Source organism: Chenopodium quinoa, unplaced genomic scaffold (assembly GCF_001683475.1).
Source record: "Chenopodium quinoa cultivar QQ74 unplaced genomic scaffold, ASM168347v1, whole genome shotgun sequence".
Lineage (NCBI taxonomy): Eukaryota > Viridiplantae > Streptophyta > Magnoliopsida > Caryophyllales > Amaranthaceae > Chenopodium > Chenopodium quinoa.
The window spans coordinates 1833529-1849736 of record NW_018743669.1 but is presented as its reverse complement, the minus strand read 5'-3'; the positions used below and the strand labels follow the sequence as shown (position 1 = coordinate 1849736).

Genomic DNA, 16208 nt, shown 5'->3' with positions numbered 1-16208 from the left:
CCGACACAATGTCATCTTAGGTTAATCTAATAGGATTCTACAATGTGGTGTTATAAAGTAGGATTTCCAATTATATGGATAAACATAGATGATTTTGACACTCTTCTTTATAGCACAATTGATTGATGTTGTGGATAGAATAACTGGAGAAGGAATGGATCTAGAGTTAAGGGCTTTGTGGCCTTCTTCAATGAATGTTGTGATTTTGCCTCAATTTATACTGTGAACAACAACAAAGCATTACACATTAGAGGATCCAATCTCTTTTAATCTGTAATACAAAGTGAGTAGATGAATACTTAATACTTCGTTTAATTTATGGAGCTACAAGATCGATAGCCTTGGTGTGTAAGAGAAAAATTTATGGAGCTACAAGATCAAGCCTTGGTGTGCAAGGGAATTAGCATGTACGAGTGATACGGCTGAATGGAAATGATTTCAGCACTCTTCTTGGCCTCCAGGAGAGCACATGTGCTTGATATTGTGCACATTACAGCTTAAGGAGGGTGCAGGCACAGAAAATCTTAGATGAATACTCCTTAGGTTTCATCTCTCCTAAGAAACTAGATAAAATTTGTTAGCAACTATGGATACATTTCAAACAAATTGTGACTGAAACTCGTAAATGCTGCCATCATGAAATAGTGATCTAAAACAACATGAACTGTATATGACTGGACTTCCAGAATTGAAGAAACTGCAATATGCCAAAGGTGTATGAAAAACAATTTTGACAATAGTGGCATTGAGCAATCCCCAAACTGCAGAAATTGAATGAAGAAAAGTAAGCAGAAGCGCATCTCACAAAATTGCAACTGATGCATAGAATTTGACTATAATGTGCAAATTTGTTAATATAAAAATTTACAAGCGAGCAACAATCTTCCGAATCTTATGATATCTTATGATGGGAATAGGTTACAGTAAAAAATATAGAATTTCACAGCAAACATTACATTCTTGCCAAGAGCAGATGCAGATACCAGCTTTATACACCTCATAGCCTCTTGGAATATCCAGATCCTGCACATTTCTTGCATAGTACCATCCCTGAAAAGAAAAAAGATACAAAGATTAGGTTCAGACTGTAATCTTCAAACACTGTTGTGCTTTAGCAGCTAAAGATAATCTGCATTGAAGATATTTGATGACCTATGGGGCTATTCTCAGAGTCTCAGGCACAGCCGCACAGATCTTGTGTTAGGAGGGCAAATATAGAGTGTAAGGCACACCACGACTCAAGACTTCGGACATGGCCACATTTCTAGAATTAGACTTAAAGCGTGCATAAAACACTTGCCTAATTTTTCAAAACTGTTTTCACGAGTTTCCATATTACAATACACACACACACATATTAGAAGTTTGATTGATCTGCGAACTTCTGTTGTTTTTTTTATCTCAAGCCAATGTTTGAGCATATATAGCATAATTATCTCCTCTTTCCACAGCTTTTAAATCTTTCCTCCACAACTTTGCAATTTAAGGATGAGGTGAACTTATATAGCACAAGGCTGCATACTTGAAGAAGAGGCCCGAAAAACTCCATAAAAAAATCTACACTGAAATGGCTTGTTATGCTCTCATATTCCCAGGTCTACAGTGTTTGGAAATTGGAATAGATACTCTATCCTTAAACACTATATTAATAGGCTCATTATGCAAGGCGGGTGATAGACCAAGGACAGGCTTTTAAGGATTGGTGTAAATGCTGATTAACTATGCTCTGTCCGTGGTTCAGCTCCAGAGGCTCGTGTTCAATTGTATGCAGATTGTATATACGGTGAAAATTGTCCTCCATATTAAAGCAGTGTAAGAGAGGCTATCAATTGTTCACTTAAAAAGAAATCCCTACCAATTGTTCACGTGGACAAGAAAGAACTTAAAATGCTCTAAATACCAAAAGAGAGAACAGCTGCAATAGCAGCTGGCAAACTAGGAATAACTTTGAGGAATAATTTTTTGAGAGTATTGAGACTGATGCAAAAGGCATACAGGATATAAATTAATAGAATTTTTTTTTTATATAGCAACATTAGAAACATATTAAGTTGTTAAGTCCATCAGGATAGAAAGCTGTTTGAGAATTTGTGAAGGAGATGGATTGAAGTGTTTTACACTTATACCTACTGCAGTTTGGGGAGTCTTACCTAGAACTCTTGAGGGTTTTCAAGCTACAGTATGGACAAGGTTTATTGATATTTCGACAGGAAAATTTCTTGTCAAATATTAGAACCATACTACGTATTACTATTGTGTTTGAGTGTAATTGAAGTGTCAAGTAAAGATTTCATACCCTTAATAGAAAATCAAGTGTCAGACACTGTTATGTAATGTAACACAAACTGAGGATTTGAAGTAGCATAGTCAAATAACCTATTGGCTAACAACCACCTAATTTAAATCCTCTCTATGTTACAGTAATAATGACGAATGTATGTGAAGTTGTAGCATTGTGAATCCATACCTGCACCCTTGCAGACTTTGCAATCAATCTGTCCTTTTTCTGTCTTCATTTTTCCGTCATTGCAAAATACGCATTTTGTACCCCCTGTATATCAAGAGGCAAATCTTTTTCAAACACTGCTGGTTCATCGTAAAAATGCTTCAACTATTTGAAGTTTTCAATCTTTTGTATGCCACAAAGAGTCAATCAAGTTCTCAGTTAACAGATAAAAATGTAAAAGTATAAAACATCAACCTCCCATTTGCATACAGAAAATATTTCTAATGCAAAACATATGTGCAAAACCTAAGATCTTCAATCACCAACAGTCCAACACTAAACATGCTTTCACTCCTATAGTGTACTTCTTCAGAATAGTTAGTAAAAATAAAACTTAAGATAGGTTTGGGGAATGAAGATAAGAGCGTACCATTTCCTGCACATCGATCACAAGGAACAGGATCGCCCTGCAAAAGCCTATCAGTTATTCACCCATCAACACTTATATCTAGAACAGAAAAATGCTCCAGTCAGTACCAACATTGAACAACAGTATTCAAACTCCACTAAATTGCTTGAATTAGTTGGGATTATTACTTTATTAAATGTTATTGGAACCTTTGGAGGTCAGCTCCATTAATAAATTGACCAAATCAACAATCCTTACTTTGCATTTCAATCAAACACAGCTCCTAAAGTAGTTCTAACTACGAAGGTCGAGGACTCGAGATTAAGGTTGTGCACACTCTTGACTACCCAAGACCCCCACACCCACCCCCACCAACTACCAGATACATGTATGGTGGTTGATGCTTGCAGCAACATTACTAATTGATTGGAAATACAAGTACATTAACCAACTAATCATAAAATGCTATTGTTCTTACAAAATATTACTTCACAAATTAGAAGTAATATTGAAATTAATCACCTGATTAATTACCCTAATGTTAAATAGGATAAAGATAAGGTACAATTCGATTAGTTGATTACAACTAAACAATTCAAAATCAATTTCATATTATATACTTACATTTTCCACAATGCTTACATCAACTGTTTATGTCAAAATTCAAACTCCTTGTTTCACAATTCACATAATTATTACAAACATAAATTAACCAGAAACTCAATTTGAAACCATGTTACTCGGACTTGTTGGCTATTATGATCAAAATAAAGTGTCAAGGATCCGACATGGGTACTTAAGGCGAAATAAAAAGCCGATACCGAATGCAACTAACTCAATGGCAATGCAATCAAATTAAAAATCCCATTACAAAATTCAGCTAAAAAAACAAAAATTAAGGAAGAACCTTAAGGCCAAGGAAGAGAGAGAGTGTAATTGCAAGCAAGACGCTGACAGTAACCAAGAAAGTTTGGGTATCAGGAGGTCTGTCGAAAAGAGCAAGCATGAAAATCGGAGGAATTACGAGATTTTGCCGGGAATTTTTGAAAATGGGATTTGGACAAGATTTATTTTTGAATTTGGGAAATTTGGAGTTTTTGTTGGGAATAGAAGAGGAGAGAGAAATTTGGAAGAATGAATGAGAATGAAAATGGAGACGACGATGCTGGTCAGGAAGAGAGTAGCAGCTGTGGTTCAGTGACACCGCCATGGATAAGACACACTACATTCAATCGCAATTACGGGGTGTTTGGTACTACGGGCTACACAAGAGGGAAGATATAACTTTTTCTTTTTTTTTAATTTATTTTTTAAGAATCCATTAATACAATATTAGGACTTGTTTGTTTCACTTCATTTTTGTTTATTTGAACTTATCTGATGTGGTCTGATATGTCAAATTTAACTATATAGAAAAAAAACATCAAGTGGGGTCTTATTAGATTTGTAACAATGTGTATATTATTAATATGTGATTTATAAAAAAAAATTCATTACGAAATTAAAGATATTTAGCGATAAAAAAATTACACATAAAACAATGATCTGATCTGAACTTATTTTTTCTCATCTGATTTGAACTTATTTTTTCTGAAATAAGTAAAAATAAGGTGAACTAAACAAGACCTTACCTTACTCCCTCCCTACTAGAATACATCAGACGTTGATTTTTTTTTTTAATTATTTATGCATTAACTTTGACCATATCATCATTCTTTTTAAACTTAGGCACATAAAACTCTAATAGTGGGTAACCCATTGGCCACATGCCCACACCAGGCCAATAAGGTCTTCAATCTTCATCTAAGACATAATTGGCAGTTTGACACAAACAAAAATATAATGAACAAACAAAATTTATAAAACATATAATGATAATCTAAATGGAGTAAAAACAGGAAAACTATATACATCAATAAAACTTGTACAAAAACAAAAAGAAAAAAACCTTGTACTCCGTAACAAGTCTAACTACTCATGACTAACTTAAGTTTTGCAAAGAAGACACTAATAACAACAATAAAGGTGAAATTGTTGCTAAGATGAAATGCTACAATTATCAAATTTCTGGACAAATTCTTGATACCCCCATACCACAGAAACTAATAAATAATACGTTGATGATGAATTCGACCCGTTGATTATCTGTTGTTCATTGAGATCTTCGGTATCACAATCTCGAGGCTTAAATGATACCTTACCCTTTAGTGTTTCAACACATTCACCCTTAACCAAAACATTCAAATCAACTTTTAAAATAAGTGAAGCAATTGATGGCACCGCAATCACAGATTTTCTCAAAGTTGGTTCATCACCACCCTTTACCAACAATGACTTGCCTTTTTCATAAAGAATACTTTGAAAGTAGTCCTTCTCATATTTGGTGGAGTAATTGTAGTTGCTATATCTACCATTAATACTCCCACAAACACGACATTCTCAGGCGTCAATAATGTAAATTTTACCTTAGCTTGTATTGCATCCTGAAATATCGTGTAATATGCGGCCGCGTAACCATGTTTAACAGGAACTATAGAGCACAAACGTCTATTATACTCAGGCAGAATCCTTTCACTATATTACAAAAATCCTCTGCTGATTAGATGACCTTTAGCATCCTCCAAATCAAAAAAACATACCAAAATTAGGAGCCGTGATACAATATTGAGCTAGGTGCGGATATAAGATGCCAACTTCCAACTCGTTTACACTAAAGCAATTCTTGATTTCAGTGATCTCATATGCATCCATTTCTCCAGTGAGACTCGAAACATCACCAAAATCATCAAAAGAGCAAATGGTAACACAAAATAACTCCACAAGCTCTTCGGGGCAGGAATTTGTGAGCCTGAATAATCAAAATTAGATCGAATTAAAACTTTTTTTAAAAAAAAAAAAAAAAAAAAAACCTTCATCGCTCAGCTTCCTAGTGTACCAATTTTGTCTTAAATGGTTTTGTGTACAACATGTACATTAATTTTATTGTAAAACGGTCACTTACTCACTTTAACTATTTTTATTATAAACTTAACCTTATTGGAGAAAAATAATACGAGTAACTTTTACAGTATAAAAGGTAACATTAATTAATTTTGATTAACTTTAACTCGTTTTATAAAAAATTAACGTACACCCGTCCCTGGAGAATTCATGTTTTGTCTTACAAAAATGTTCTAAATCGAAAGAACAATATCAAATTAACATGTATGTGTATAGAAAAATATTCAGAATTCAAACAATGCGTACATATCAAAATTTCCACTTACCATTTTCGATCGCACAATGGCTGTAGCCGTGGTTGAATGTAAACACCAGTGTCATTGGATGTCACCTCCTTAAGCTGTAGCCAAAAAATAATAAAGATTAGATAAAAAAAAAAAAAAAAAAAAAAAAAAAGGAACAACAATAAAACCCTATTTTCCATTTCATCAGAATCCCAGAAGTAACTGATGTTTGCTTCATCGGAAAAGAAAAGGTAAAACCAAGTTCCCTTCTTGACACAGACGTATCACTTATATCTTCGTCCCTTTCTTGATCGGAAAACTCCTTCAGTGATGCTGCAATGAAATAAAACAGTTCCTACAATAATAAATTCTCAAACTCCTCTTAGTAAAGCTAGATTCAAATAACTAATCGTGTAAGATATTACAAGACAGAGAATGAGCAACCTCACTGGTGCTAGTCATTAAATGTTCAGGAATGGGCTTCCTTTCACCATCCTGTCTAACAATGCTTGATCGTGTTCCTCCTAGCTGAACCCGCAACATCCTAAAATTAGTACCTCCAAGATCTTGTGCATAATATAATCCCTTCTCACTCCTAAAGAAACGATTAATCAATTGATCGTATAAGAGACGGAAGCAAATATACAATTACATGCATTCATCATGCGACCAATAATATGAAGGCAGTAAATCAACATTATATAAAAAAGTTCAAAGGTCCACAACAACAACCAATAACAGGCAATAACCTTAAAGAAGCTACCACATTTCATTAACATATCATTGATATCAATAAGAAAAAATATGGGTGGAGTTCTATTCACTGTATAGTAACATCGTTTATTTGACTTTATGTAAAATTCTATAACACCACATGGTTTTATAAAAGTCCAACGGACACAGCAATATCATATGTTTGACTTTTTCAGAGAAAAGTCTACAAAACCAAGTGGTTTTATATAAATATTGACTTTTTGCAAAAGTCTATAAGACCACATGGTTTTGTAGAAGTTTCACGGAAAAGTAAAAAATCTACCAAGTGAATTTAATTATGCTCAAAATGAAACTTCAAGTCGAACAAAGTTGCAAGCCAAAATAGCCACAAACAACTCATGAGCATTCCAGCAAATAATTGAAGTTTGGAATCCATCATTTCAAATTTGAAATTATGGATTGCAAAAGTCAAACGATTCAGAGTCGCTGCAGTAAGTGGGGACACCCATCTTGGTGGAGGGGACTTTGACAACAGACTGGTGGCTCAATTTGTTGACGACATTAAGAGGAAGCATAAGAAAGATATCAGTAATAATAATAGAGCTCTTGCTAAATTAAAGGCTGCTTCAGAGAGAGCTAAAAGGATTCTTTCAATGAACTTTCAAACTATTGTTGAGGTCGATTCCCTTTTTGACAACATTGATTTTACATCGACCATAACCCGTGCACGTTTTGAGAATTTGAATATGGATTTGTTTAAGAAGTGTCTGGATACTGTTGAAAAGTGCTTAGAAGATGCCAAGATAGGAAAGGACGGTGTTGATGATGTTGTTCTTGTTGTTGGATCAACCCGAATTCCAAAGGTTCATGGCAGAACCTGATTCATACAAGGAAGACATGCCTGTGTTCGTGGTTACTTACCGTGGCGAGGAAAAGAAATTTACACCTGAGGAGATATCCTCAATGATCCTCATGAAGATGAAAAATATATCCGAGGCTTTCCTTGGTAGCACTGTTACGAATGTTGTTGTCACTGTGCCAGCATACTTCAATAATTCACAGCGTCAAGCAACCAAATTGCAGGGCTCAATGTAGTTCGTATAATTAACGAGCCAACAGCAGCTGCAATGGCATATGGAATCAATCTTCAATCAATCAGCAGAACCGAAACTGAAACAAGGACGAATGTCTTAATCTTTGACTTAGGTGGTGGAACATTTGATGTTTCCTTGGTAGCCATTGAAAAGGGTGAATTCAGAGTCGCGGCAGTAAGTGGGGACATCCATCTTGGTGGAGGGGACTTCGACAACAGACTGGTGGCTCATTTTGTTGACGACATTAAGAGGAAGTGATGTGTCCATTCTATATAGTATTTTACCCCCGTCCCTTGGTCATAATTAGTAGTGTTTTTAGCTCTTTAGAGCCACTTTTATTACTAATTGGTGTTTTCTAGTGTTTTCGTAGATTTGGTTGACTTTTGCAGGGATTTATGCTTTTGGAGTATTTTCCCGAGATATTTTGGAGCAATCACGAGCATTGGAGAAACACGACCAGATTTTATAGCCCAGGGCCGGTTAGAGACATCGAACCGGTGATTAAGGGCTCGGTAGAGGTGATACCGGGGCGTTTGGACCGAGTATTCAAGACCCAAAGAGGAAACCCAGATTGGCCCGAAGAATTGGAGCCCAATCGAAGTCCAAATATTGGCCCAAATGAACCGCCCGGCCAAAAAGGTTGCTGCCCGGCCGGGCGGGAGAAGCGCCCGGTGACGCGCCCGGCCGGGCGCGAGATTAGTGTTAGAGTAAAAAAAGGCGCGCCCGATCGGGCGGTGCCTCGCCCGATCGGGCGCGTGTATATATTTAGGAGACGATTAGCGTCGTTTTATTTTGTTTTAGTTTAGGATTTTTGTACGGAGTATAAGTATTCCTCCGTAATACATTTTTAGACCACTTCTTCTTCTCTTAATCCTTTCTCTTAGTTTTCTCTCTCTACTTAGACTTCTTTCTCTAAACTCTCTCTCTAAACCTTTGTTATTATTTCCTTGATTAATTTCAGATTTATTTTGGTAACGATTTATTTTCCCTTAATCTTAGTTATTTATTTTATTCCTTTGATCATGATTTATTTTATTGCTCTGCTTAGTTTATATTTAATTATGTGTGAGTAATTTAATTTCTAGGGTTCATGGGGATCTAATAAATAATATGAAGGGGTAAATTATTGTTGTTGATTATCAATGCTAGATTAATTTCCTATTGATTGAATTAATGCTCTGTGACTAGATTAGGCCTATCTATTATGCATGAGTTTGACAATATTGATTCAAGAATCGAGAGATGAGAATTAATGTTTAGGTCTAGTTTCAATAGGCAAGTTAATTTATAAATGGTTAAGTCAAGAATCGAGATATGAGATTTAATACCGATAAATTAATTGTGTGATTGTAATAAGTAGCGAGAGCCCTTTACAAACTGGTTAATTGATGCATTGATGATTGACTATTATTGATTGTTGGTATTGCATGATAATTTCTTATTGGATTGTTTTAATGTTTTACAATTGCGGCTTATAAAAGTATAGCAATATTAAATTGATGAATCGAGCAGATATTAATTTGATATTAAAGGCTATTTTCAATAAGAACTTAGATCTAGTAAATTGCGAGAGCCTATTAGATCTATGTTGGTTAATAAATTGCGAGAGCCTGTTAATCATGTTATTTATGCAATGTCAATGATTGATTACCCTATTTTACCCCGGAGTATTATTTATTGGTGAACCTATGCCCTAGATCCTTTTATATATTATTTTCTCCCTATTCCTACTCTTTTTAGTTTAGTTCCTTATTCGTTCACAAATATTGGTTACTTAAATAATTTAGATTATAATATTTAATTAGGAGTAAAAAGACTTGTTTCCCTGTGGAGATCGACCCTACTTCCCTATCTACTTTAGTTAGAGATTTAGGTAATTATTTTTGATTAGGGGATACGACTTTACCTTGTCAGGAAGCATAAGAAAGATATCAGTAATAATAATAGAGCTCTTGCTAAATTAAAGGCTGCTTCAGAGAGAGCTAAAAGGATTCTTTCAATGAACTTTCAAACTATTGTTGAGGTCGATTCTCTTTTTGACAACATTGATTTTACATCGACCATAACCCGTGCACGTTTTGAGAATTTGAATATGGATTTGCTTAAGAAGTGTCTGGATACTGTAAAAGTGCTTAGAAGATGCCAAGATAGGAAAGGACGGTGTTGATGATGTTCTTGTTGGTGGCTCAACCCGAATTCCAAAGGTTCAGCAGATGTTGCAGGCTTTCTTTAATGGAAAAGAACTTTGCAAACTAGCCTTAGATCGAGTCTTCACTATTTGCTCGCTCACTTGGCCTTTAATTGACTTTGTACTATTATCCCATGTTTCTTGCCCGCTCTTAAGACCTTCCTTTCCCTCCAAGCTCTTTTCCTTCATCGTCTACTTCTCTGAAGACCAATTTTTGCCAATCAAGGTTCAAGACTGTTATCTTTTGATTTTGTCTGCTGTAGGAAAATGGTCGGTTCCAAATCTGTTTCACAAGAAAGTGAAAATGAACCAAAAATATTTAGCATATCTTATGGTTCCATTGACACATTTGATGATATTCTCCAATTCAAGGGGATTCACTACGTAGTTGATAAGCTTAGGAAGCTTTACATAATGTCTTTTACAGCATTTGGAAAGCTTGAAATCATCATCAATGAAGTTTTTACCCATTACCATATTATACCAAGTGTTTATAGATTTATCATGCAAAAGCCAAACGATTCAGTAACATCGTTTATTTGACTTTATGTAAAATTCTATAACACCACATGGTTTTATAAAAGTCCAATGGACACAGCATGATCATAAATTTGACTTTTTCAGAGAAAAGACTACAAAACCAAGAGGTTTTATATAAATATTGACTTTTTGCAAAAGTCTATAAGACCACATGGTTTTGTAGAAGTTCCACGGAAAAGTAAAAAATCTACCAAGTGAATTTAATTATGCTCAAAATGAAACTTCAAGTCGAACAAAGTTGCAAGCCAAAATAGCCACAAACAACTCATGAGCATTCCAGCAAATAATGGAAGTTTGGAATCTATCATTTCAAATTTGAAATGATGGATTGCAAAAGCCAAACGATTCAGTAACATCATTTATTTGACTTTATGTAAAATTCTATAACACCACATGGTTTTATAAAAGTCCAACGGACACAGCAAGATCATACGTTTGACTTTTTCAGAGAAAAGTCTACAAAACCAAGCGGTTTTATAGAAATATTGACTTTTTGCAAAAGTCTATAAGACCACATGGTTTTGTAGAAGTTTCACGGAAAAGTAAAAAATCTACCAAGTGAATTTAATTATGCTCAAAATGAAACTTCAAGTCGAACAAAGTTGCAAGCCAAAATAGCCACACGATTCAGTAACACATTATAAAACCACATGGTTTTATAGAAGTTTCACGGAAAAGTAAAAAAAAAAAAAAAAAAAAACTAGCAAGTGAATTTAACAAAAAAATCCGAAATTAAAATTACCAGTTGTAGATTTTTATAGTTGAGAAGAAAAAATAGTTCTAAAAAAATATATATATATAATCAAAACTTTTTAAAATTATACCAAGTGTTTATAGATTTATCATGCAAAAGCCAAACGATTCAGTAACATCGTTTATTTGACTTTATGTAAAATTCTATAACACCACATGGTTTTATAAAAGTCCAACGGACACAGCAAGATCATACGTTTGACTTTTTCTGAGAAAATTCTACAAAACCAAGCGGTTTTATAGAAATATTGACTTTTGGTACTCATCTAAAGCCTGCATATACTACAAGCAGTAGCATTTACAATAGACTACAACACTACACACGTACTAACATTAGTAACATACGTACTTCGTTTGGTTAGTTCTTAAGCTTGCTCAATACTTTTCACTCATTTCCATGAAAGGGTAGCGTACTACGTACCTTTCATTCTTTCTGTCTCTTTGACAGTGCTTTAGAGGGATCAAATGTTGTTGGTTTTTGATCCATAAGTACTTAAATTGAAGCTCTACAAGTCTAATTTCTAGTTGTTCAAATGCTTTGTTGTGGGTAGTCTTAGAAAGTGAGTTATGACCTCTTTAGTGAAGCCTGTCCAGAATCATTCAAAATTATTGGTGGTTTTGTTGCAAGTGCTTTGTTATTAAGCTTGATATATATGATTCTTGCTATAGTTTAATAAATGTTGGCTTTGAGTTTAGAAGGTGAAGATATAACCACCGTCAACTCTGTTTAGAAGACACTACAAAAATTTTGGGCGTCAAGTTTTTGACATGATGCTGATTTTAGTAATTTAGTTTGATTAGTGAATGATATATGATGCCAATGCCCTCAGTCACCCTTTCGGGGAACTTCTCCCGTACACACAAATCTATGTTCTCGACCATAGGGGTCACCAAGTACCGTAGTAGGGGTAAGATTAGTAGGGGTACACATCAGTAGGGGTAAGTGTAGTAGGGGTTAGAGTAGTAGGGGTAATAGTAATGATCAGTAGGGGTAAGATTAGTAGGTGATTGGTCACACTGAGGAGTGTATAATGGCGTAAAATAAGGAATGGAGTATTTATTGTCATGTAATGTAAGAAAATAATGATCATGTAATGTAAGTCTATAACATAATATCTAGAATTGGAAAATGTTCAGTTGTCAGGTCATACTTTTGATTTGCAGAAATATAGATTGATGCTATTGATTAAAGAATTTGGGGAACTGAAAGATATAACAAAGGTTTAAGGGATCATAGAATGAGCCGAGAAAATATGACAAGAAGATAGTATTAATTAAGCTGGTAAATTTGTCTTTTTTCGTCTCTACAAGCAGGCTTTAGATGAGCAGGATTTCATGCATAAGAAATTTGAGGAAACTTCCACTATGTTGAAAGAACGGTTGGCTCCTACGGTATAGAGGTGCTTAACTTGAAGAAACAACTTGCTGCTGCAAATACACGTTAACCATTTCATGTATTAAATACAATCCTATGTGTAGTACATATTAACATTATGTAGTAGTTAAAATGTAGTAGCATACACTTGTCACCTTACAAATTACATACACTTGTCACTTCCACCACATATTAACTACTACATAATGTTAATATGTACTACACATAGGATTGTATTTACTACATATTGAGTTTGAAGTTGACATTTGAAGTTTATGTGCTGGAAGTAATGTTAATACATTGAGAAGATATGGGTCAGTTATGTCTTTCTTATCTGGTAAGGTGCCATTTTCTGAAAAATTAACTAAATTAAGTTTTTCCACATTTTTTTATGAGCCTTTGATTTGATCAAACAAGACTGAAGTATGAGATTAGGTCATACCAGGAGATGGTAGGTGTTCCCTTAAAGCAGATGAGTGAGGATAATCAGCAACTCACTTGGTTTAAGAATAAATCTGCCCTCTATCAACGGCAAAAGAAGGCGAATGAGGAACTTAATAACGTTCTCTCTGAGAAGCTCAGGATTAAAATGGATAAAATCGGATCGTGAGACGGAGAACCAAATAACAGCATGTGGAGAACCAAGAAGAGGTACCTTTAAGATAGGCCTCAACAGTTTCCTTCATCTTTGACAGGATCATTGCAGATATCTCTTCGGCAGAAAATTCCTTCTCTTGGCCTTTATAGTTAACTACAACCATTGGCTTCTTCTCATTATTTGAACCAAAGCAAGCAACAACTTTGAATGGCCAAAGTCCGATGTCTTTTAATACACTTTCATCATTGAAGCTCCTTCCTATAAGCCTTTTTGTTGCTTTCCCAAGCAGGCCTTCCTGTCCCCTACCCTTGGAAGTGCATGTGAAGCCGCTTAGCCTCCACATAGCCCACAAACGAGCTAGAACTCATCAGGGTAAAACATTGCCTTTTTGTTACTTTCCCATCGTCCAACTCTTAGTGCCACGAGTGAGGATCACCGGGGATTCGATGTTAGGAAGGATTCGAGCACCTTCAGCCGTTATTGTCTAATATATATAGATGTAATCAAAGAAACTTTTTAATCACGTATTTATTTTTTAACAAGTATTGAGAAGGAATTTTCTGCCGAAGAGATATCTGCAATGATCCTGTCAAAGATGAAGGAAACTGTAGGGGTAGGATATTAGTAGGGGTTTGATTAGTACGGGTAATATTAGTAAGGGTAAACCCTAGTAGGGGTAAGATTAGTAGGGGTACAGATCAGTAGGGGTAAGTGTAGTAGGGGTTAGAGTAGTAGGGGTAATAGTAATGATTAGTAGGGGTAAGATTAGTAGGGGTACTAATTTACCCCTACTACCCTAACCCCTACTAGGGTTTACCCCTACTGATCTAAACGCTAACCCCTACTACCCTTACCCCTACTGATCAAACCCCTACTAATCTTACCCCTACAGTAGGGGTAAGGGAAAGGGAAAGGTTGTTTCGAATAAGGAGGATCATGATTTTGAGAATGGGAGATTGAAGAGCTCAATGATTCCAGCATCTTTAGTTGCCTGACGCTGCAGATTATTGAAATAAGCCAATTGATAGAGAGGAGAAACGTGCGTCTTAGTAAGATTGACATGGAAGAATGGTGCACCTGTCTTGGGTTCGATATCAATATCCTCTCAAGTATCCACTCTACCTTTCATTCCTCTAAATTAATATATATTTTTTAATAAAAAAAAAAACCAATACAAAACAATAGTAATCTTTATACAAAATCTTGATTAACTCCCCTCACAGAACACTAAGTAACCATTACACTAAACACCCGTTAATTCATACATACACTACATATATAATAAATTTTCAGTAACCAATGTCTAAACATGAAAAATGCATGGCTTAAAAAGTTATAGTGAAATTTATTTTGCATGAAATATTAAAAATATACATAAAATAGTGAACTTTATTTTTTTTAAAAAAAAACTTAAATTAAATCCTTAGAAAATTATAGCGGGTTGTGGAAGAGGAGTTGAATCATGAAATTTGTGCAACATAAATTAGCAAATAGAATAATATAAATGATGTATTACATTCATATTTTGCCACGAAATACAAAATATTATAATATTAAAGAAAAAATTTCAAAATGAAAAGACCTTTTAATTTATTTATTTCTTTGTGAGAAAAGAGCTTTTATTTTTTATTTTTTGCAGAAAAGGACCTAAAAAAATAGTTTTGCGAGATGGAACTTTTCCATTTTTTTCCGACACAAAATTTCCTTCTCGCAAAAAAAGAAAAACGATGGAAAATTTCATTTCACAAAGTTTTTTTTTTTTGTTTAGGTCCCTTTCTGCACACTTAAAAATAACAATAATTATTTAAAAGATTTTTTCTCACAAGTTTTTTAAAAGGGATTTTTTAAAACTTCATATACTCTTTACATATTTCATAAAATAGTTACATATTTATTTTACTTAAATAGTTGATTGAATCATATTTTAGTGTTTATCATAAACAATACAATATAATTTTAACTAATTATTGTTTAAAAATAAATGAACAAAGTCATTAGAAGTTTGTTTAATTTATACCCGTCATTGTATAGACTAGTTTGTTTTAAATAACACCAAAAATTACATCTTTTTGTTAGGTCCCTTTCTGCACACTAAAAAATAACAATAATTATTTAAAAGATTTTTTCTCACAAGTTTTTTAAAAGGGATTTTTTAAAACTTCATATACTCTTTACATATTTCATAAAATAGTTACATATTTATTTTACTTAAATAGTTGATTGAATCATATTTTAGTGTTTATCATAAACAATACAATATAATTTTAACTAATTATTGTTTAAAAATAAATGAACAAAGTCATTAGAAGTTTGTTTAATTTATACTCGTCATTGTATAGACTAGTTTGTTTTAAATAACACCAAAAATTACATCTTTTTGTTAGGTCCCTTTCTGCACACTAAAAAATAACAATGATTATTTAAAAGATTTTTTCTCACAATTTTTTTAAAAGGGATTTTTTAAAACTTCATATACTCTTTACATATTTCATAAAATAGTTACATATTTATTTTACTTAAATAGTTGACTGAATCATATTTTAGTGTTTATCATAAACAATACAATATAATTTTAACTAATTAAGCTAAATTAAGAATTTGTATAAACTTTATATTGTTAAGCGGCCATAAACTATATATTATTAAGCCATAGACATTAATACACCAGCCCCTGCCCTTTCTCTGCTTGCACACACTTTCCATCCTCCATGCCTTGATACAAGCTCCTCTCCTTGCATTGACACCAGCCCCCATCCCTGCCTACACACCAGCCACCTTTCCCTGTCACAGCCCTCACGGGCCTTGTGATTCCCATGTCTCTGTCAAGATTCAAACCCTTTTCATCTCTAACAACCTATTGAAATTGA

The 16208-nt window shown here is 34.1% G+C and overlaps 3 protein-coding genes across 3 annotated transcripts; 2 read left to right on the top strand and 1 right to left on the bottom strand.

Moving 5' to 3' along the window:
• Nucleotides 1–801: 801 nt before the first annotated feature.
• Nucleotides 802–4371, bottom strand: LOC110683538. Its single transcript, XM_021859935.1, has 4 exons — nt 3763–4371; nt 2877–2913; nt 2468–2551; nt 802–1050 (listed from the first exon to the last, which is right to left on the bottom strand). The coding sequence occupies exons 1-4, from the start codon at nt 4063–4065 to the stop codon at nt 998–1000; spliced, it is 477 nt and encodes a 158-aa protein (XP_021715627.1). The 5' UTR covers nt 4066–4371; the 3' UTR covers nt 802–997.
• A 1933-nt stretch (nt 4372–6304) lies between these two features.
• On the top strand, nt 6305–7674 carry LOC110683319 (heat shock 70 kDa protein 3-like). Its single transcript, XM_021859665.1, has 2 exons — nt 6305–6330; nt 7275–7674. The coding sequence occupies exons 1-2, from the start codon at nt 6305–6307 to the stop codon at nt 7672–7674; spliced, it is 426 nt and encodes a 141-aa protein (XP_021715357.1).
• A 16-nt stretch (nt 7675–7690) lies between these two features.
• LOC110683318 (heat shock 70 kDa protein-like) lies at nt 7691–13490 on the top strand. The gene is made up of 8 exons (XM_021859664.1): nt 7691–7884; nt 9802–10047; nt 10339–10534; nt 12506–12589; nt 12683–12760; nt 12973–13029; nt 13168–13349; nt 13439–13490. The coding sequence occupies exons 1-8, from the start codon at nt 7691–7693 to the stop codon at nt 13488–13490; spliced, it is 1089 nt and encodes a 362-aa protein (XP_021715356.1).
• The last annotated feature ends 2718 nt before the right edge of the window (nt 13491–16208 follow it).